Source organism: Lonchura striata, chromosome Z (genome assembly GCF_046129695.1).
Source record: "Lonchura striata isolate bLonStr1 chromosome Z, bLonStr1.mat, whole genome shotgun sequence".
In the NCBI taxonomy this organism is placed as follows: Eukaryota; Metazoa; Chordata; class Aves; order Passeriformes; family Estrildidae; genus Lonchura; species Lonchura striata.
In genome coordinates, this window is record NC_134642.1 from 10,813,386 (window position 1) to 10,836,938 (window position 23,553).

A 23,553-nucleotide genomic window follows, 5' to 3' on the forward strand; every position below is an offset into this window, starting at 1 on the left:
CCGCTCGCAACAAAATCGTGAAAGTGGCTCCCAGCGATGTGTGTTTCCCTGCGCAGATGCCGCGGGAAGGAGGCGTGGGGCGCGCACCGCGCCGCGGGGCCGGGGCTGCCCTTGGTGCGGGGCCGGGGTCCCCTGGGGCACGGCTGGGGCTGGCGGCTCCTGGCAGGGCTCCGGTGGGACCCCGCCGTGTGCCCCCGCCGGGCTGCCGGTCCCCTCCGCCTCCTCCCGCCCACACCGCGGAGCCGCCGCCCGCGGTCCAGAGGCAGCGCGGAGCTCCGCACTGGGCTCCGCAGGGAAAAACCACCAGCGCGGTCACAGTGGCCCAAATCAGAAAATACAAGCCATGCTGAGGGGTGTGCTTGGCCATTTGCTTGGCCATTTGCTTGGTTTTTTTTCCCTGAACATTCGTGCTTCAGCGTAAACCTGGCCATATGGTCGCGGGCTCGGAATCTCGGCGCGCATCCCGCCCTGTCCTGCTCGGTGGGAATGGCGAGCGCCCGGTGAAGAATGGGCCTCCTGACAGATGCAGCGCGGCCGCGGGAGCTGGTGGCCAGTAAGAAATATCGAGGTGGGGGAAGCTGTGACAGGCAGCAGGTTCGGTGCTGGGGGGAGTGCTGACCTGACCTGATTGTGTCCAACAGTGAGAGCAGTTCTGCTTCAGTGCAAAGCCATTCAGAAGGAAGCTGCTTAGGCAACAACAGATGGTACAGCAAGCAGCTGGTAGGGAAAACTTGAAAGGAGCTGTACCCTGTGTTGTAACATGTTCATTCCTTTCAGTTTTCTGTGTTAATTTTGCCATCTCCTAAAAGTGCTATTTAGGAACTTGTATCCTCTAAAAGGTTCTGGATGCTGTTTGCATTGCTGTTTGCTGTTCCTCTAAAAAAATTGCATTCAAATTTGGTGCTACTCCATGTATAGATGAAATTTGTGCTATCCCAGGAGTACAGATGAAAAGACCTAAAAATGCTGATTTTAACCACACAGGAAAACAATTACATATTTGAGGAAAGGGCACTGAGAGGTTAAATGAAAAGTTTGGCCTAGAGGAAAGCTGACTGCTGTGGAACAACACAGCAAATTGTTTGTAACATATTACCCAGCAGAAGCTCTTATTTAACAGAAAGCAGCATAAAGAAATTACATTCACCTGTTTTGAAATCCTTAACTTTAGACCTTGAAGCCCTTTACATACCCTTCTCAGGCGAAGTCCCTTAAACTTTGCCACTTTTGTGTACAATTGAGGATTTTTGCTTGTTATGAAGTGTGCTTGGCTGTTGAATTACTGAAGAATAAAAATTCAGCTTGCTCCTCATGTGGTATGTACTGTTATGTGACCATAAACTGTTAGGAGAATTGCAATAATCTGTAGTAACTGCTGAAGACAGTCTCCTTGATATCTAGGAAAAAGTAGAGTCTAAGACACTTGCTGCTTTTCCTTTGCTACTTGAGCCATAAAATTCAGTGGTTGGGCTTCTCCACTGAAATCTATGGTTTAGTGGTGATTTGAAGGGACCATGCCTTTGGAAGGAAGTATAGTTTGCTCTCCCTGCCTATTCATTCCTCGGTTTCTTTGCTGGGTTGGTCAACAAGGATGCCCGTTGTGACAGTGCTGTTTTATAATGTGGACACCTGCCCCATAGGAAATGGACTGAGACCACCAACTCATTTCACATAAGTTAGCAAACAGCTGTCAGATGGTAAACAACTTGTGGTCACTATTGTTCCTGGCTGGATTAGGAACAGTGACCCAGAGGTGAACAGCTCATATCCTGTTACCAAGGACATGTGTCGCAGCTCAGTAAGCAGCCGCTGCATTTTATGTTTAATTGAAAAGCTTGAATTGTGATGTACGAGTTTTGTATATTATTGTATGTTTCAAAGCTCATTGCATGTTGGTTTTGCTTGTTTTTCTTAAGTTTGTACTGTTTAATTTGTTCATTTTGGTGTGCTGTTTTTTTCCCTGCACTTTTCCACTCTCTCAACAGAGATGGACACCAAGCAAGAAATCAAAATATTTCTTTTTCTTTAGTAATCTATCTGTTTTACCTAATCAGAAAGAATATTTTTATGGCTATAGGCAATACAGATGTATACATGTAAAACTGGATTTTAGCTGATTTTTAGGAAGAAGAGGTTTTAGTTCCTAAAATTGCAGGGAAGGTTTCCCACTACAAGTGGCAGCAGCTGTTGTTGGGCTGTCTTCCTGAATATGCAGACAGCTTTGTGTCCTTGTCACAGCTCTAAACTTTATCATACTGTGACAGAATGAAAAGGCAACTTTGATGTGTGTTTTTATTTTTGCTATTCATAATTGTGTCAGCGTTAACAAAATTTGTAACAGCAACACTGGAGCCATCCCCAGCATGTGTAAGGAGTAACTTAACTCATATCATATGATGACTTGAGAGATAAAAAGCAGCCTTTTGAAGTGCTTTGTTTCTTTGTTAGCTATTTTTTTTTTTGCATTTGTAGGTTTTTATCTCTGCCTCTCCCCGCCCCCCCACTTTTTTTAACTGAAAATGAAGAGCCTGGTGTTATCTTTTTCTCAGTGTGATAGAAATGGTTGATATGATTATATTGCTTTTACATAACCCTAAAGTCTTTGGCACTAAAGAGATATTGATACTGATTATATCTTCTCATTGGGATGTGACGATGTTCTAGATGGTGTCCTTTTTTAGGACATAACTGGGGAGAAAGATAAGAGTAGTGTCTACATGTATGTTGGGAAGGGAGATGGTGCAGGCTGTTTTAACGTGGACAGGCACAACAGCTGCTCCATGTGTGCTATACAGATGAAGAAATGTGTATTCAGTGAATGCTGTGCAAGAAAACCTAGACAGACACAGTATGCAATTTCTTACTGCCTGTAGTGCAATGCTGGCAGAGGTCACGATTAATATGATATTTTTTTATTGAGCTGCTGCACAGTCCAGTGAATGACCATGTAATCTCTTTAGGATGCTGATTGTTAACCACTGTGTTCTAGCTCTTGTAAGCTCACCATTTCTCAACAGATTGTTTTGGTAGCTCAGTTTCATTCACTTTCTGTGAAGTCTTTATTTTTGCATTATGTTTTTATTATAATGTAATCCTGATGGATTTATGACAGCCATCTTTAGCGTCATTAGATGTATCAGTATCTCACAGTAGTTAATACATTCAGAGATCAACCATGTAAACCAGTAGCAATTGTGGCTCTACAAGCAGAAGTTGTTTTAAAAGTTTAAAGAAATGGACATTCCAACCAGTCCCATTTCTGCTACTGACTAAACTTGGACTTCCAGAAGGTGTTTTGCACTTTCTTGCAGCAAATGGTTTTGCCTGTAAGACCTAAAGAATGATAATTCTGAAGAAGGTGTTGTCTTCCCTGCTCTTCTGTCAGGATGCTGACTAAAACTGTCTGTGTGCAGAAAAACTATATTCTGTTGCTGACAAAGAGCAGCACCAGACATGCTCCAACATCCGAGAGAACACGAAGACAGAACTCCCTAGAGAGCAACAGGAAGCTTTAAATCAAAAGGCCATTATTTTTTTGTGCCCAGTAAGTGACAGGATAGTCTTCATATCTGCTGTCGAACTTCAGCTCTTTATATCAGTTTCTTTATAGGAGGTTTCAACCCTTTGTGAATAGTAGTTGGCTACTGTGTTTTTTTCTCATAAGGTCTGTGTTCTTTATCAGTAAAAACAGAGATTGTCACTGGTGCCATTAGCTATTGCTTTCTGCGCTGTGGCATGTGTGACTGCTTGTGATCTTGGTACCCAGTTAGGATAGGGAGGCAGAACTGTGTCTCACTGGCTTATCTGTGTACCATTGTGGTTTGAAACTAGCTTCATTGCTTAGTGTTTGAGTAACACCTGTATACACGTGTTATTACAGAGATGCACATGGGAGCAGCATTCCATGAGGAAGTGGAATAGAAAAAAGCCCATAATGGCAGTCAAAGCTGAGGGAGATGGGCTGTGCAGGGTATCAGGGAGGGACGTATGAAGTCCCTTTCTGGTTCCCATCCTGGCAGAGAGAGGGTGCTGAAGGGTGAGAAGGCAAGGTGGAGGCTGGATATCTGTTCTTCATGTAAGTCTAGCATCTTTCTCTGTACACTGCTGCTTTTTGGGTTGCTTTGTGAACGCTGAGACCCAGGTGAACACGTTGGAATATTATTCAGTCTTTGTATGTGATCACTGAGTTGTAAGGGGATTTAATCTCCTATACCTCCTGCTGTAGTGATTACAGGTATTGCAAATTGTAGAGGTTCCCTGCCTTGGCTATTGCCATAAAATAAGCACTGTGAGGGATACGTATCTATACACCTGATTTATCAAAAAGGTTAGCATCTTTCAAAGAAATAAAACAAAAACGTTGTTTGTGTGAGATGTTCATGACTATTAGATGTATGATTCTGTTGCTTTGAGTTTTCACCGGCTCAAGTTTGCTGAATTGATCTAATGCTACACATTTGTAGTCCTGAAAAAAATTAAAAAGTTGGTGTTGCTCAAACAAAGCAGAACTGTGTCTGCCCCTCAGGTGCTCAAATGGAAACACCTTGAGGCCCACAGTCTTCAGAAGGGAGGTTCTCCAGAAAATTGTGTACCTAAAATTTGTCTGAGAATTTAGGCTCCAAAAACCAATATGTATTTGTGGGAAACTTGGCTTTGGTTTCTCAAAGTCTGTCCTCCACATTGGTAGGCAAACATTTTTATCCCAAATGTTTGTCTCTCAGGAATGTTCTTTTTAGAGAGAGCTTGCTCTCTACTAAGCTACTGGTTGCATGGTTGTGCACAAGGTAACTATTGAGTGGTTAATAGAGGCAGTGTTCGTGTCCAAGAAAAATAAAGAAACCTCGGGCTATGTGATGCAATTCCAGTAACCTGAAATGAAACATTGTAAGACACTCTGAAAAAATAAGCGTTTCATGCCTTTAGAGCCACTGGACAGTAAATGAATAAGCAATGACTTCTGGCTATCACTGTGATGGCTTGATCTTGCACTGATCTCTAAGTGTGACAGAGGTCAAATTTACTCCTCAGGCTGCTTGGTGTGGAAGGGACTGCAGTGATGAATTCCAGACTTCTTTGTAAACATGTTAATATAATGCCATGTAAATTTTGACTTTGGTTGTGAGAAAGGTGTAGACAAGACTGACATTCTCAATAGAATGAGCACATGAGCTGAATGACACAGGAATTTCAAAATGGGTCACTGCAAGGAAATGTGTCAAAAATTGTGCCAATGAAAATAATTAGTCTTATTCTTACATCACTGAAGGGTACATCAGTGTTATGCACCAGTCTTAGTGCAAATTACCTTCACCAGCTTCTCTTCCAGTTGGTGGGGAGGCTCAGGAGGAGCAGCAGTTTCATGGTATAGGATGCTGACTTTTTGAAGGCAGATCTGGAGTGTTCTAGCAAAGAGCTGAAAGGGAAGCCTGTGGATATCAGAGAGGGTGGGGAGGACGAAAACATTTTCCTCTTCTGGAAAAAAACAGCTTTTTAACAATAACTAACTCTCAGCAGTAGAGATGCTGTCAGTTACACTCTTTCATGTTGAGCAATGGCCTTCAAATACATCCTTGAGAATTAGAAACAGATACATTAAAAGTGAAATAATGCCAGGACACTGGTATTGTTGCTTTGCTGGTTTTTTGGGGTTTTTTCCCCCCCTTAAAAAAAAAAAAAATGTAGCTAAATCACACAGATAGCATGGTATCTCATTTTTAGTAGGCAGACACTCATGACACTGCTGGAAGGGTAGTGTACAAGCCACTGCACTGTCTTACCACCAGTCATGAGACTCTGTGTTGACCTGTTACTTAAATAATTTTTGGATTATGGGATTGTTTGGCACTAACTCAGCCATCTATGTACTTAATAATAAGAAATCATGTAATAAAAGACTAGAATGCCATCAAGTGGCTTTTGGTATATCAAAAAAGGACAGTGATATGTGGATTTTTAAATCAGAATATTAATGTGAGATGGTTTTGTCCATCTTTGATATGAAATAGAATTGGAAATATGTATGTCATACATAAAATTTGTTAGTAGCATTTTGAGTGTAAAATGTTGCTACCAAGCAGAAGAAAATGGAATTCATAAAGGAAAAACATGAAACACCAGCATTTTGTTTATTGATTGTATTTTCCTTTATATTATTTGTCCTATGCTGTGGAAATACTATCGTGACTGATACGATTATGGCAGGTTCCAGTGATCTTTGCAAACTTTTAATTGAAATAAATTGAAGCATAACTGGTAAAAACTTCCCTTTTTTGGTTTTTTCCTTCCCTCTTGCTCTCTTTTACTTCTAATATGTTGAAAGACCACTGATGTGTTCATTTGCTTCTCGTCTGTCCATATGTTTTAACATAACCTGGCTTTGCAGATGAAAATTCTGTCAAAGTACATTTATGATTTTTTTGTTCCTGACTGCTACATTGTATAAAATATTTGCAATATTTGGAGTTACTTTTACTATGTTTGGCTGAAGAAATGTAGATAATGGATCCATCAAAGGAATAGTTAAATGGTGTAATGCCTTAAGAAGAATGCAAAGCAGATCTGCTGCTGGGTTCTGGAATCCGTGCTCAGCTTCTTGGGTGGTTTAGCTATTCCTGGTTGAAATGTTAGAAAGGGAAAAACCAGCTTCTGTTCTGATGACTGACTAGCACAATGCAATTTTGATTAGCTAGATCTGCCTTGTTCAGTGAAGTTAACGTGACTTGACAGGACCTTGATTAGGAAGCGATCATCTCTGTTGATAGTAAACAGTTGGTCACTTTCAGCAATGATGGGAATGACACCCTTTGTCTTGCGTGAAGTATGATTTGTTGGTTCAAGTTCTGGTTAAATTCAAAAGGAAAATGTGGGTGGAATGGGAGAGTATATAGTACCAGGAGTAGAAGTTTATGGTAGACTCCCCAGTCCTCATAACATTGGGGCCTCATTGTCTTGACTGGCATTGAGAGACAAAAGAAGGAAAGAGTCACTTTGTCTTTGAAGCACTTGCAGTGTAAAGGATTGTGAAAGAAGGCCTGGTTACAAGACATACAGCTTAGGATAACTCTGCTCCCTCATTTCCCATACTCCTGTAAGATGAAGTAAAAGTCAAGTATCAAGGACTGCTGATTGGTGGAATACTGTGGAAAGACAGAAGTGAGCATAAATCTGGGGCTGATGAATGAAAGTATTTTTAGAGTTTAAATCTTGATAAGCATTGGCAATAGCTTTTTGTTACCATGCAAATGCAGTCTCAATGATAGTATGTCCTGCCCTGTCACTGTAGTAAGAGTGGTGTAAAAAAGTTCTAAAGGGACTCTAGGTAAAAAGTTGTACTTTGATTTGTTTTGTTTTGCGTACTGTGAGCTAGTCTCTGTTCCATAGTATAAAGGAGGTAATCCCACATGTGACAGGCTGAAAAAAAATTGGGTGTGTTGTGGAAACACTTATTTCTTCAAAGAATTCTTGAACAAGAAATTAAGCAATGCTTCGTGCCAGAATGTCTGTATGGTTTAATTGTTGAGGGTCTCATTCTGACAGCTTTATGTATGCAGGGGCCCAGCTTCTTGCCTGGTGGTCGTTTTAGCCCCAGGGGTGTTACGGGTGGGTTGAGGGCCCAAGTGATTGAAAAAGTATGTCCCTGTTCAGGCTCAGGAATCTCATCTCCCACTCTGCCAACTGGTTATGGATCAGTCTTCTGTTATGTGACCTAGGAAAAAATAAATATATTCACTTAATTTCTGTTCACACTGTTGCAGAGCTAAACTTTGGCACTAGTCCAGATCACCAGTGTCAAGCTTACTAGGACTGATAAAAATGTAACAAATTAGACCAGATCTGTAGCTTGGATTTACATTCTTGTCTTCCTCATCTGGATGTGGTCTTGATTCAGCTAATAGGCTGAATTAATAGACATTGCCTCCCACATGCATTGGCTAGGGAGACTACAGCTGAGGTTATATAAAGTATATGAACTCTAGCTGGCTGGGGTTTTTGTAGAAGGGAAGACAGTTTTCCATTCTTATGCAATGTTTTCTGGCAAGGCAAACTGTGTATAGCTCCCTCTAGAGCCTGTCGACTCTGCAGTCTCCCTCTGCCTCTTTTTTTTTTTTCCTTTTTTCTCTTTTATTCCCCACCATGTTTTAATATGGAGCACACCATTTGGCTCAAGTTTGTTTAGAAACAGATGTTGCACATGAGCAACCTCCAGCACATTAAGCCAGGTACTGGGCCACTTGGGTAAATTAGCTGTAGACAGACCTTTCTGCTACATGCAAACTGCATCTCTTTATATGAAACTTGGCATTTTTTTTAAATTTAAGGCTGAAAGAAATACTTCTGCTCACTTAATCTTTCTCTCACTTAATCTCTCTTTTTTTTTTTTAACCAAAGAGAAATATTTGCTTTTTACCTTTGCCAAATTATTTACTAGAAGAGTGTAAATAGAAGCCATAATATTGAAATGTGCTTTTGGATCAGACTGTATATACAAGTGTAAGAAATTGTAACATAGTATTTCTTCTGGTCTGTCAGGTAAAGTTTTTCCTTTTTTTCTTCTTCTTCTTTAGTTTTTACACTTGAGATATTGGTTATAATGTAGAAAAAAGAGAAGATCCAGTTTATGCATCAATATTTCAGTACAGTAGCAGTAAAGGTATTGTAATGAGGAATGTGGGGGTTTTTTTCAGAGATACTAAGAGTTGTTCTTAATTTTAGAATTACACAGTGATCAGTTTGCGAAAGAATAGGCCCTGCACACAGGGTTTTCTGGCTAGAGAGTATTCATCAAGAGAAAGCAGAATAAGCAGGTACTGGCTAATGCAAAGTCCTTAATATTTATCCATCAGTTGGTGGACGAGTGAGTCGGGAGTTAAATTACACACGGCAGAAGATTGGAGAAGAGGCCATGTTCAACCCCCAGCTCATGATCCAGACTCCACAGGAAGATGGTGCTAATGTACTAACAACAGAAGCACTCCGACAGCACCTTGAGTCTGCACTCCAGGCCAGCAGAGTACATGTCTATATGTACAACAGGTGAGGGGGAAATCAAAGGTTTTCTTGATCATATGTAGTACCTGAAAAATAGACACATGCTTTCCTCAATGTGTTTTTAAATGGTTAGCACTTCGGTGTCTTTAAATGGTTAGCTGTGATAAATTGGCATTTAACAAGTAAGATGGGGCAAGTGGTGTTATCTGAGGCATGCTACAGCATGCAGCATTTCTTTAGGTAAAGGTATGATGTCTGTGGTCTTAAACGTAGAACCTTATGGATAGGATTCCCAACATTGAAAATCCTTCCCTATTAGAGTTGAATTCACTTGCTAATGTCATAATGAGGCACATAATGGCTGTGAACAGTGGCAGAGTCTAGTGTTCTTCCAATAGTTTGGCTGTAAAGGAAAATACAGATGTGTTGGAAATGTCTGTTTAATAACACAGACAACAGACTGTGCCTTAAAGAGTGTCTGTGTCCCCATACTGATGGTTGGCAGTTGTGTGTTATCCAACAGGGAAAATAATAATGGTGCACCTCAGGACCTCAGAGAAGTACCAGCACAGGGCTAGGATGTCTCCCTGAAAAATGGTTCTGCCAGGGTTACTACTTACACAGTGATGTGCCTAGGAGTGTTGCCTGTGAGGCACAAAGCTCCCTGTCTCTCAGCAGATCTTTCCAGCACACCCAGCTGGCTCCTCCACGAGTACTGCTAAGGCTCCAATTGACTTTTACACAGCTCCTGCCCTGTCTTAAGTTATTAGAAGCTGTAGTGGAAGTTGTAATACAACTGAGATAGGAAGGCAGGAATCTTAATGGTTTCTTTTCTTCTGCATGTCTTGGTCTGCTGACTATATTTGAGTCCTCTGAGCTGGAGGTGGCTTTTCTCTTACTGGTGTCACCAAGTAATACCTTAAGTCACAAGCAGTCTCATATAAATGAGACTGACAAAAATACAAGATATATTTTTGTCCCATTAACCTGTGTTGACTAGGCTGTATGTACAAAATCACCTCCCTTATTTTGAATGAGTTTTACAGACCATATGGCAACAACTGAAATAAAGGAAGGTTGTATTGGGTTTTTTTTGTGAGGTCTAATATATATATTTTTAATAACATTTGTCTTACTCAATGATTTGCTTCTCGAGGCCAGTGTGTGTTTATGAATCACAGTTTTTAATGTCTCTTACATTTTCAAAATTACTTCTCAGTAATTGTGCAAGAAAAAAATATTTGTCCTTCATATTTCTTATAGACAGTGGAAATTGGAACATTTGTGTTACAAATCAGGGGAACTCATCACAGAAGCAGGTTACATGGACCAGGTATGTGTAGCACGCATTTAATTACAAGGTTTGTGTATTTTCATGATTTAGCTTGTGCTGCATTGATTATATCCTTGTGTGACTGTGTTTTCCTCTTTCTGATTTTGACAGATCATAGAATATCTTTATCCTTGCTTAATTATCACTCCTTTGGACTGCTTCTGGGAGGGAGCAAAGCTACAGTCAGGAACTGCCTATCTATTGTAAGGATGTTTTTTCATAACTTTCTGGTCTAAATGTTTAAAATTGTATAACTGTGTACAGTGTTTCAGTTTCATTTCCATTGTTTATTCAGATTCTGATTTAACAGAAAAACTAAAATATGAAGTATAGTGTATCTGAATAGAAAATACACATGGATTTTCTTTTTCATTTAACAAAAGGTTTACCTGTTTCTATGAAATGATTTGTAAACCTTAATTTAAATACTTTTTTATTTTTCTTGTAATGCTAACATGCAAATTAAAATGTAAATTCTGAGTTGGAATTTTAAGAATTTTATGCTTTGATTTTTTTTTTTTTTGTATCCCTGGAACAAAGTTGTTTCTGGTGGATTTTTTTTCTCTCATAAAATACAAAAACATTGGTTGTCTGGGAATTTTAGACCTAAGAAAATGTCTTGGGTTAATTCCCAAGTCTTCCTGGGGGATAAAGAACAAATCTTTTGCTTGAGAGGCCATTAAAGAAACCATATAGTATCTTTTATGGGTGGTTTCTTGCAGTTTACGAGTGTGATATTAGATGCCCTGAATTCTTTAAAGAGTTAATTGTTAATCTGTGCAGGCATTTTCTGTTAATTATGCAAGAGTTAGCATTTGAGTTATTGTTTCTGTCCTGGTTTGCATGTCTCTGCAAAAGCAATTTGCAATGGCCATCTCCTAACCTTTAGTGTACAGTTTTAGATGGGGAAATAAGGGGGTTTGTGTTTTCTGGTTGGGAGATTCAGAATAATGACTTAAGCCTGGTTAAGCAGATACAGTGTGGTTTGAAACCACAGAATAAGGCAGTCAAAAGCCTTTCTGGTCTGTCAACATCACAAATTCAGAAGTGGGGGGTGGGAGACGTGACAGTGATAGTGGTGACAGCCATGGTAGCAGGAAGGCTTGATGGTTGATAGTCAAGCTGCCAGGGCATTTGAAGGAGCACAGTATTGTTACAGATAAACAAAGATCAGTTATATTGATTGATTACATTTGCAAGATGATTATTAGACTAGCAAGAAGTAATCTGATACTATGAGAAAGGCTTTCTTTCCTCAGCCCACTCTCTTCTGTCCCTTTCCCCTCCCCCCTAATTCTTTGAAGCAGCAGTTGGCTGCTTTTTTGTTATTTAGGTTCTTGATAATTTGTTTTGCTTTGTTTGTAAGTGAAAGTATTTTTAACCGGTTTTACAAGATACCTTTGTAAGAACCAAGTATTTTCGTTCAAATTACAGCTGGGCTTCAAGAAAAGTACATAAACAAATCTAATTAAAGCATGCCTTACATTTTATGAAACAGCCTTACTAGAAAAGGTTTTATCTTGTAGCAGAAAATAACTCAGTTATTTGCTCAAACATAAATTTTAAAGTATGTTTATTTCAGAGCTTTTTTGTCTTTTTTCTATGTGTCCTTTCTCCTGGTTGCTCTTGCAGAGGGAAGCCTCCTTTGCAGTGGATCAACTTTGACCCCTTAGAATTCTTGGAAGAGTTAAAGAAAATAAACTACCAAGTGGAGAGCTGGGAAGAAATGCTGAATAAAGCGGAGGTTGGTCATGGTTATATGGATCGACCCTGCCTGAATCCTGCTGATCCTGATTGCCCAATCACAGCTCCCAATAAAAATTCCACCAAAGTAAGTTTGCTTGTCCTTGTGCATGTCTTTTCAAGGGAGGCTGGGGGGTGGGGAAGGCTGGGGGGGAAGGTCAAACAGAATAGAAGAAAGTACCATTTTCTTCCAAGCAGTATATCGCTTGTATTCTTGCATGATGTCATTTTTCTGTTCCTGTTACCCACTGTTATCTCGCAGTCATGCATTTTGCCTCGTTGTGTGATGCAATGCTTAATCCTGTGCGTTTAGAGTGAAAGTACAGTTGTCAGCTGTTGCTGTGGCACTGCAGTGGCATTTCAGCAAACCAGTGCCTCAGACAGACAATAGCCACTGCTGGAACACAGCTGCTGCTGCACCCCCATGCCATGCAGAAAAGGCTTTCCTCGAGTAGTGCCAGTTTTGTTGATTTTTGTGATGAATTCAAAGTCATGAGCCTTGAATTTATATATCCCTTTATCAGTCACATTAGACTTTGGAGAAATTGCCACCTGGTCAACAAGCACCTGGGTGATTTTCTAGCTTGATTTGTTCAATGCCTTTCTTCTAGTAGACTACCCAGGTCTTTAACATCCATGTTTCTAGTTCACTGGGTGCTGAATTAAGGTACAAATTTATAAAGTTCTGAATCCTATTAACTGCTTCTTTACAACTTTTTCTAGCCTCTTGATGTAGCCCTTGTTTTGAGTGGTGGATGCTATGGACTATCAAGAAAATATATGCATTGGCAGGAGGAACTGATTATAGGTGGTACAGTCAAGAACAGTTCTGGTAAACTTGTCAGGTAAAAAAAAAAAATAAAGCAAATGTCAGTTTTAATTTGTAAGGCTTGATTTTTTGGGACACAGTAGGAGGATGATGCAAACTCTATTGCCATTCATATGTATTATAAATTTCACTTCAGGGTGACACGTCTCAAAAGAGCAGAATTTAAAATAATGCTTTGGATGTTGTTTAAGCATAAGGTGGTGTCATAATTTCCTGTGTCTCATCTCAGAATGATGGTGCATGTCAGTCAGAAAGAAAGTTTTATACTGGCAGCTTTGTTTAAATGTATATATAAAGCATTGAACAGTGTGTAAAGCACTGAACACCTTTGATCACATTTTAAAATATGTTGAAAGGAAAAAGAAAAATAATGTGAGTAATGTACTCACTCATTTGACTTCTCGCAGAATTCCAGAATATCCATGGAATGTTTTATTCAGAGTCAATACAGAGAATAGTCTATTTTCATGTCCTTGTATTGTTAATACAGCTTTGAGTAGTAAACAAATTCAAACCCTTTGTTTTAGACTTCTGAATGAAGACACAGAACCCTGGGCTTTAGTGGGGGAATAAAACTGTGTAAGTTACTGTTCTCAAAAATGCAGGCCATACTAAAGAAAATGAAGCATTATTTTTTTCCAGAGAACTTTGAACCTTTTTAGCATTGACACAATACATTAATAAGACTCTCAAGAAAGAGCCAAGTAAGGCACTTCTATTGGAAAAGAAAATGGTTCCTTCTCTTATTAATTAATGGTTCCTTCTTATTATTAAGTAATAAGAGCTTCTGAAATTGTTGGCTAGAGTTGCATACTGTGGAAATTCGGGATGAATTGCCTTTGTGTATTACAGCTTATTAGGTATGAGGAGTTTAATCTACTACTTCTCTCTGAGGGGTAAAAAAACCAAAGGTCTTCAAATGACATTTTGCTAGCATTTAAAAGACCTTATAGAAATAACTGCTACTGTGGCATCCTCACAGCAATCTGTCTTACCAAGCATGAACCTTAGAACAGATTTGCAGAGTTATATTATTTTCTCCTGAAACTAATCCTACTGAAAATGTCAAAACTCTTATTAACTTCAGTGAAAACAGATTTAGCCTCAATACTTGCAGTACAGTGGAGCAGTACAGCTGCACCAGATACACAGTAGAATAATTATACTCTGTTCAATTTTAATACAAGCATGTGCCCTATAAAATCAAGAATGCAATCAAGCTCCTATTAGAATTGCGTTTGGGACTACATGCCATGAAAATATTTTCCTGAAAATGCTCTGTTTATGCCTATTTCTCCTCTCTCTTCTGTCGTCACAGTGCCCAGGCTTTGCAAACCATGTTTCAGTTAATGACCCCCAAGCAAATGTATGAGCATTTCAAGGGGTATGAATATGTTTCACATATCAACTGGAATGAGGACAAGGCAGCAGCAATTCTGGAAGCCTGGCAGAGGATGTATGTTGAGGTAAAATTGAAAATAAGTTTGATACTATAGTATAAAATCCTACTGAGATCCACTGCCTACTTTTTTACAGTATTTCCCTAAGGAATATGCTTAAACAAGAGCTGAGTCATTTCCTCCATGTTTTTAAGAGCTCTTTCTGTGGTTTGGTGGTTGTTTTGGTTTTTTGTTTTGTTTAGGTTTTTTGGGGTTTTTTAGGTTTTTGGTGGTTGGTTTCTTTGGGTGTTTGTTTTTTTTTGGGGTGTTTTTTTTTGTTTTTTTTTTTTTTTTTTCCCCAGTAAGAAGTTGCTTGATTATTTCTATATAAGAAGCCATAAAGGTTTTACTTTTTGCTGCCTGGGACAATTTTGTTTAGTTGAGCCTGAGAAAAAACCAAAGAGCTAGCTGGAATTTAAAAGCTTTTGGTTGGCATGATTATTCTAAAGGTGTCTGGGAAACCAGCCGTGGGCTCCCTCAGCAGCAGCCCAGGTGAGGAGGCTGTGTGACAGTCCCTGCCCTCTGTGTCCCAAACCCTGCCTTCCACTGCTCTGTTTCTGACCTCTGCCAATGGCCAGGCAGGGAGGGGCAAAGAGATGACTGGCCTGTGTGAAATGCAAAACTGGTGCTGCATTGTGGAGTTACAGGAAGGGGTTCAAGTTAAGTGTTTGTAATGAGCTGGGCATGCAGTGGGCTTTCCTGAAGGGTGCAAATTCTGTCTCATAATCAGCAGCTTACGACACTGATGTGTTTCCTGATTTTTTTTCTAGTATCACATCTAGTGTAATGTCTGTGCAGAGCATGGGCTTTAGCAGGAACATTAAGGCAAAAAGATTTGATTTCAGATGTGTGCTGTAGAAGATGGTTATGATTTCTTTTGACTAAATGGCTAAAATAAAAGGAAAAAATGGTTTATTCACACAAAGTTTTATTTTGCTTTTCGTAGGTTGTTCATCAAAGTGTTGCACAAAACTCTACTCAGAAGGTGCTTTCCTTTACTACAACCACCCTGGATGACATCTTGAAGTCATTTTCTGATGTCAGTGCTATCCGAGTAGCTAGTGGCTACTTACTAATGGTAATAAAATAAATCTATTTCAATTTCTTTGGTAGTAGAGCAAGGCTTAAAAATATACTTTATTGTTACCAGTTTGTAGTCCAGAGTATTTTATAAATATTTAAAATAAAACCTATAGTTTGTAAACTTTGCCTCAGGCTTCTCACCTGTTACACTTTGTAATCTCTGTGACATGTCTATTCCGATTAAAAATTGTGTAAGGATCTGTAGGTGGGTGGGGAGAAACAGCTGATAGAGAAGGATCCATTCTAATATTTTGTTTTTTTCCCCCCCAAATTCCCCTCCCTGCCTCCTTTCCTTAGCTTGCCTATGCGTGTTTAACGATGCTGCGGTGGGACTGTGCCAAGTCTCAGGGTGCTGTGGGGCTGGCAGGAGTCTTGTTGGTTGCACTCTCTGTGGCTGCAGGATTGGGCCTGTGCTCATTGATTGGAATTTCCTTTAATGCTGCCACAACTCAGGTATTTAGAAGACACAAGTCTCTGTTAAACTGCAAGTACCCCGTTAATGATTGAGCACAAGGGAATCTTTGAGAAATAAAGTACTGAAAAAATGTTTTGACTTTAGATTTTTACTTTAATTTACCTGTGATAAATTAAATTATCACGCTGACAAATGATAGTGAAGAAAAAAACAGGTATTATGTAATCTGTGTAATTCTTACTTGGTTTTTCTGTGTCCTAATACAAGTGGAGGCATCCTAAGGAGCTGCAGATTTGTTTTTACATCTGAATATACCAGGATGTTCAAGTTCTGAAAATATTTGGAATGTAATTTGAATTATTATCAGATAATTTGTCTATCCAAAATTTGAATTAATTCTGTTGAGAATTTGTGCCTGTTAATGGTATATATTAAATTCCTCAGCTACATTCCAGAATAAAAGTTAATATCTTTATTGCATTGTTTCCAGTTTCATTTTACCCATGGATTTGTGTAGAGTGTAATGTAAAATTTGCTATAATTAGCCATTTAATGACTAGCTGCATGGCAGATCATAACACAATCTATTTGGGTTTTGTTTTGTGCTGTTTCTTCCCCAAGGTTTTGCCTTTTCTTGCTCTTGGAGTTGGTGTAGATGATGTTTTCCTTCTGGCACATGCATTCAGTGAAACAGGACAGAATAAGAGAATTCCATTTGAGGTAATGACAAAATGGAGATTTGTGGGAAAATAAAACAAGTTTTATATAGGAAACTCATATCCAGAATTAATCAGTGGAGTTGTTTTTCTTTAATAGCTCTTCCTAGGGTCTAGTCATTCTTATTTCTGTCAAAATAATAAATTATAGCAATACATGTGGTCCTAGGACATTTTTGAATGTTCACATTTTTCTTTCCTTTTTTTTTGTAGTGTCTTAGGTTTATTTTCTCTTGAAATTTTAATTTATAAGCTGTTATGTAAGACATGCTTCCATAATCCAAATTCTGCCAAGAATTTCAGTGAAAGTTAATGCAAATACAGGAACAAACTCAAATAGGAGTCTTGACAATGAGATGATAAAAATCTGTTAATAAAAGAACACACGAGAGATAAGGGGGAAAGAGAGGGAAGACAGAGAGAAGACCTTTACTTTTTTTTAATGGCCCTAAAATTGATTTATTTTCTGTATTTTTCCCTTGATTTTATTATTCTGAAATTTATAACTGACCATGACATTTCAAAGCATAACATATAACTGATAGGAAGGTGTCATCACTTTTATGATCCTTTACTTTTATTAATATTTTTTGTCTCAGTCCAAATTTTCGCATCCAAAGTACATCCTATTTAAAACCAGGGTATATTTGGTGATTTTGTTTTGTATGAGCAGTCTGCTATGTGCTCTCTTGAGCTGGTTTTGTATGCAGGCAGTACAACCCCACTCTATAATCTTTGTCTGCTTCATAATAGCCTGTTGGGTTAGGAAAGGGTCATGTGTTTATCTTGATTTCTAGGTGGGTTTTGTGTGTGGTCCCTAGACTTGGTGGACTTTTTTGTTTGTTTTTTTACATATTTTTTCAAGATGTGTGGCTATGTTGTGCATCTATGCTGTTAATACATCATTATTTTGTCTGAAAAATGAGAACACCAAGTGATTCCACTGGTAAAAATTAAATCCTTCTCAGCTGCAGATGTATTTGATATATTGTCAGTACCCATTTAGTTTTGTGCTCTGAAGCTAGAATCAACTCTAGTCATGTTTACTGCCCTTGGAAAACTTGAGTGCTTCATCTATGTTCCTACTGAACAAACTTAGTATATAGTTTTATAGTATATAGTAAACTTAGTATATAGTTTTCTCATACACTCGCAAATGCAAATTTATATTCAGAATTTAATTGTAACAATTTTTCACTGCTACTGTGTTATATCTGTAGGATGACCCCTTCATTTGCAAGACATCACCTTATTCACTTGATTTTTAAGATGCACCCTTTGTTTTGCAGGACAGAACAGGTGAATGTCTGAAGCGAACAGGAGCAAGTGTAGCCCTTACATCTATCAGCAACGTTACTGCTTTCTTTATGGCTGCCCTAATTCCTATTCCAGCTTTAAGAGCATTTTCACTCCAAGTAAGTTTATATCCTGTTTCATTAGCTCTGATGCGCTGTGGAAATGAGATGATGGTACTTGTTAGTGCTGGCACTCAAGCCTGGTTTTGGTGCTGCTGCGGTTCACTGAGCCAGAACCTCACTGCAGCAGCAGCTGCTGTCTGCCCTCCATTCTCCTGCTCCCTCTCCCATGAACAGAGTCTCTCACAACCTGCCAGCAGGTGAAGGAATACTCTGTCCCACCACAGCTGAGCTGAATGCAAAACCCAAGCTATGTGTAACTAAGAAGAAACAAGTTCCCCCATGGATTTGTGTTCTAAAGTCAAGAGGAGTAGGCTGTGGTGTAGTGTGTACTGTAATATTTCTCAGCAGCCATTTAATCCTTTCATTCATATTTATCCAGTTTGCTGCTCTTAAAACAATGACTGCAATGACAGTAGTACATATGAATTTGTAATTTTAATAATTGCTGTAGCACTTTCTACTGCCTTACTCCCAGTTATTTTAGAAAACTTGGAGAAAACTTAATAATCATGTGTTCTGGATGGGTACAAAGCAAACATTAATTTTATGTGCTGAACCATCATCGTTTGTGCTCCCTTTCTCTGTCTTCTTGTATTTGTTTATGATAATATACTTTCAGAAATATGAAATATTTATGATATTGGAGAAGGATTTCTTCTAAAAGTGAAGACTGAAGAAAGATTTGGAAGTTTCTCCCCTGACACAAGCAATTTATAGCACTACAGAGCACTGTACTATTTCAGTAGTTATATTTCTTCTTCTCTTCTGGCCTGGCTCTCCATTGATTTTTATTATCATTAAGCCCTTGGCTACCCAGAGGAAGCAGGGTTGCAATTTTTCCTAACACATGTGGCAATTATTGCTGTTCTCAGAGATTTAAGTGTGCCTGCCTTAAACTGTAAAATGGTAAACTGTTTGTGATTACAGTTATGTTACTGATAATACAGAATCTGAGAAATGCAAAAGCTAAAACCTGAGGCATTAATAATTAGTTTACATTTCCTTCTCAACAGGCAATTTGATAGAGAATAATAGAGAATGTAAATGCCTCATTGGTTTTCTTTGTCATTTAGCAGATGCTTATGACAACTAAACCTAGATGTTTAGTCTTGAATGGTTATTGGTGTTTAGATCTGCTGATTTGCCAAAATCTAGATGACTTTTCTTACAGATCATGTGATATTGAATTGTTTTATTTTATAAAATTACAGAATACCTTGAGTTGTAACAGCCAACCCTGTCCCCTACACCCTGATTAGGGACATATTTAACTAGACTTCTCTGGGCAATTCAATTTGCTCCAGCGTTTTCCTACCCAAATTTTAAAAATCACTTTTTTCTTATATCTAATTGAAATCTACCCTCCTTCAGTGTAATGTCATTCCCCTTGTTTTGTCACTACCTACCCGTGTGAAAAGCCCCTCTCCAGCCTCCTTGTAGCTCCTCTTTAGGTACTGGGAGGCTGCTGTAAGGTTTCTCCAGAAATTTCTCTTCTCCAGGCTGAGAAATCCAAATTATCTTTTGCCTCTTATCAGAGGACAGGAGTTCAATCCCTCTAATCACCTTTGTGACCCTTCTCTGGCCTCACTCCAACAGGCAAACATGTCCTTCCTGTGCTGGGACCCCAGGGCTGGATGCAGGCTTGTAGGTGGGCTCTCAGCAGAGCAGAGCAGAGGAGCAGAATCCCCTCCCTCCCCTGCTGCCCACCCTGCTCTGGATGCAGCCCAGGACACGTGTGGCTCTCTGGGCTGGGAGTGCCCATGGCTGGGTCATGTCCAGCCTCTCATCCCCAGCACCCCCAAATGTTTCTGGGCAGGGCTGCTCTCCATCTGTTCATCCCCAGCCTACTGGGATGTCAGGTACAAGTTCAGGTGCAGCACCGTGTACTTGGCTTTGCTGAACCTCATGAGGTTTGCATGGTCAAGACTAAGCTTGATATGCGAAATACTTTTGGTAGTATATCACTTCTTCCACTGGAAGAAGTTATTTATGTCTCCTAAGTCTTTGTCCCAATTTCAAATATTTGATAGGTACCTTCAGGAACTAACAGGATAGTGTGGGTCATCAGACTGTAGTACCTGCTTTACAGAACTTTCATCAGCCTGAATGCATTTCATAAGGAAGTATTCAACACAAACTGGTCATTTTGTTGTAATCTCAGTGCTGAGCTATTGAGTGTGAGCCACCAATACAAATTCTCTCTTATCTGATCAAATTTTGCTCATTTTCTTTCTTTTTTTCAATCTTCAGTGTCAGAATGTGACAGGTTTGTCTTTGGAACATATGTGGAGACAACAGCTGTAATTGGTACAATAATCAGTTATCTTACATATGCCTATCCTAAAGTAATTTATTTTTGCCTACTGCCATTGCCATGCTACAGATTGAGTCACTGAAAGTTTAAAACAAAGTCTGCATAGCAAAATGACAAACAAAAAGTTTCCAGTGAGATTTCAACATACTGTATTATTGTATGAACATGTTGATATTATTCAGAATAAAGACATCAAAGTCTTTTATAATGTAGTGATTAATATGGACGTTATATGTAGGAACCCACATGAGTGTTCAGAAATTAGGCTTTGAATTGCTCAAATGTTTCACACTTGGTAGTTTTTCTTTGCTGGAACACAGTAGCCCTGTATAGATATACACAGTGTTTGCTGTATACATATATACTGTGTTTGCTGGAACACTGTATCCTATATATATATATATATATAAGAGGTGAAACTTGCAAAGAAGGAGCAGTGGGAGACTTAGATTCATTGATGTCAGAGCTACATATATGACCAATACACTTATTAGTTAGCAACCACTAAAATGAAATCCTTTGTTGTTAGGAAGGAGTATTTATTAGTTTCTTTGCCTAACTTCACCAGGTAAAATTGAAATCAGGTAATACTTTGATCTCAATACTTGGAATCAGAGAACCATGGCAGTTTTGGTGGGTGGTCTCTATTTATGCATGGATTTCTTAATTTACAGTCTCCTTCCTCTTTCTTTCTCTTACTCAGACTTGTCTAAACAAGAAGTCCTTGCTGTCTCTGATGGTTTCCTAGCAAAAGTTAAAAAGCAATAAAATACTGATGCATTTGCTTTTCACAGATACTACCATCTTCTCATCTAGATAATGAATTTTTAACAGAGGGGCTTGAAAAAAAGAAGGATTGCTCTTGACCTTGTTTTGCTCTTCATTCACTTTTCTTAAGACATTACAAGGTAATTGTCAACCTTTCCATAATTTTGAGGCCCAGTATTGGTAAAATAACCTGGCTGCTGAGGGAGAATAAATTCCTGCATCTGCAAGATAAACTTCTAGTTAGAAACTCATGTTTTGCACATCAGTGCCTTCTTCTGTCTCAGCTTCTGTGATTTTCTTCCAGCTGAAGCAGTTCATTGATACCTCTGAATTGGTTATTTACTTTATGGAACTAAAACACTTCAAGTCTGATGCTGTCTTAAGAATCTGCTAGGGTTAGCTCTTTCCAGAACTTAAAAAGTGGAATTTAGTTCTTTCAAAAGTGAGATCTTTGAAGATCTCACTTTCATGCACAAGTTTACTTGCACAAGTAGAGACTTTTAGCTTTTTCCCTGATCTAATGGGGGTTTTTTGGGTTTTTTTTGGGGTTTTTTTTTCATTTGTTAATCTTATTAGGCCCTTATTTAAGCAGATTTAGGGCTTTGAGACTGCTGAATGTTACCTAAATACTTAGTCATAAAAATAATCTCAAAAGAATGCTCAAGACTGAATTTTCAGACATGTTTTGTTTCTTAAAATGGTGGTGAAGGAAGAGGTTATCTGAGAAATTTTCTTACATCAGAAACAACCTTCCCTACAGCAGAGGAATGGTGTGGCTCCACTAATGAGCAGAGGTAGAACTTTTCCCAGTAAGTGTTAGGAATAACATTTTCCCTCATCACAAGAATGACAAGTTTTTTTTTTTCTAAATGTGGAAGTCCATTACCACAGTGGTGGGTTTCTGGAGGGAAAGAATGTATGCTTTTAGGTTCATTCCATTATCTTACTCTGCTGAAGTGGTTCATCCCCCACCTTTATCCACACCATTACCTTTCCTTGCCCCTGACACGAGAATTTAACAAGCAAAATTAAAGCCTGAGGGGAAAGGGGGCAGGGGACGATGATCTGAGTCTGTGCCATGTCAGGAGGGAGTTGCAGATAGAGAGCAGTAGGGTGGAAGTTTTCCTGACAGACCTCCTCATCTGTTCATCACCTCTGGCTATGCAGCACACCCGGTCTCCTTGGGTGGGCTGCCAGGAATGGCACATAGCAGCACATACTTCAGCGGGGCCCCAGCACATACCTACCATCCTGGCTCCCTGCTCCCTTGCTGCCTCCAGCACAGACTGCCATTCTTCTGTCTCCGTTAACAGTTGCAGCAGCAATAATATTTTTAGGCTATGCATTATGAAAAGATGCAAAAACCGTAGCGTGTTTCTCAGGAAGTGACCAACATAATTTTTTCTGATTAATGGAATTTTTTTTACTGCTCTCTGATCTCATTTCACTGAATGCCTTCATTTTACACCCTTGAGTAGGTCCCATTTTATTCCTTCTGGACTAAACTTACTTTCCTTGATTTCCTAAGGAAAAGGTCTGAGGCCTTTTTCTTTCCCATTTGGCCATTGGTCTCCAAAAGTGTGAGAGAAGATGCCCTGTTCTCAGAAATCCTAAGCATGCTTTCAGCTTGGGTGCTGCCTGTACTCAGGAAGCTCTGCTGCCACAGCTCCTTGTTGCTTTTGCAGATTGTGGCTGTTGTCACAATCTCAGTTCCCGTACTTTCCCATTCCGCAGCACTGTGTGTATGAATGTTGGGAGGGCAGCAGTAGCACATGCATTGGGTCAGGGGCTGAATCACTCCTCAGTAATTCATCCTTTCCTCTCCTTATCAAATCAGAGGGTATAATGAATTCATACAAGAACTTAGTTATGAAAGCTGAGAACTGTTAATCCTTGTAATGCTGAGTTAAAGTGGGTGAGATAGAGTATGCAATATATAGGAAGTGCAATATTAAGCTTATTATTAACTAGGAATCTATTTAAATTAAAATCAGAACAGAGATTGCTTTGAAATATTTTACTTGCAGGATGGTTAGTACAACACTAGGATGGCACAGTGGAAAATCTAGTTGTTCTAAAAAGACATGTAAGCAGGCATGTTTACTGCACGTTGTTGGATTAGTTTTGATGCTTCCAAAAAAAATCAAATATCAATATAACTAACTGTAATGGCATCTCTACCACACAGTCACACAGTTAAGTATTAGTTTTCAGATCTAGTAATATTGGCAATTCAAGGATGTTGGAGTCTAGAGAGGGAACTGATATGGCATGAAGTATTTGCAGTTTATAGAGCAGAAACAGAGGACTTCTGTTAGTTTTTCAGCCATGCTGAGAAGAGTAAGAATTATTGAGTCAGACCTCAGCTATTTTTTCCAAATCTCAGTAAATCTTAGCTGATCCTTGATACAAGATCTTGGTTAGGCACAACTAATTATTCATGTTATATGTGTGATTCAATCTCTTTTTGGTTTAGCACCAGCAAAGAAAGCAGTTGTAAGAACGAG

General features: G+C 39.1%; 1 protein-coding gene across 4 annotated transcripts in view; it reads left to right on the top strand.

Moving 5' to 3' along the window:
- Window positions 1-23,553, top strand: part of PTCH1 (patched 1) — a 66,332-nt gene that overhangs the window by 14,140 nt on the left and 28,639 nt on the right. For all 4 annotated transcript variants that reach the window (XR_013341598.1, XM_021531149.3, XM_077790145.1 and 1 more), the window contains exons 3-12: window positions 8,844-9,033; window positions 10,252-10,321; window positions 10,433-10,524; window positions 11,954-12,152; window positions 12,788-12,909; window positions 14,212-14,359; window positions 15,279-15,410; window positions 15,713-15,868; window positions 16,452-16,550; window positions 17,836-17,961. Coding sequence is in view for 3 of the 4 variants with exons in the window: in XM_021531149.3 (XP_021386824.2) it covers window positions 8,844-9,033; window positions 10,252-10,321; window positions 10,433-10,524; window positions 11,954-12,152; window positions 12,788-12,909; window positions 14,212-14,359; window positions 15,279-15,410; window positions 15,713-15,868; window positions 16,452-16,550; window positions 17,836-17,961 (1,334 nt within the window). In the remaining variant the exon portion in view is untranslated. The remainder of the gene's footprint in view (window positions 1-8,843; window positions 9,034-10,251; window positions 10,322-10,432; window positions 10,525-11,953; window positions 12,153-12,787; window positions 12,910-14,211; window positions 14,360-15,278; window positions 15,411-15,712; window positions 15,869-16,451; window positions 16,551-17,835; window positions 17,962-23,553) is intronic.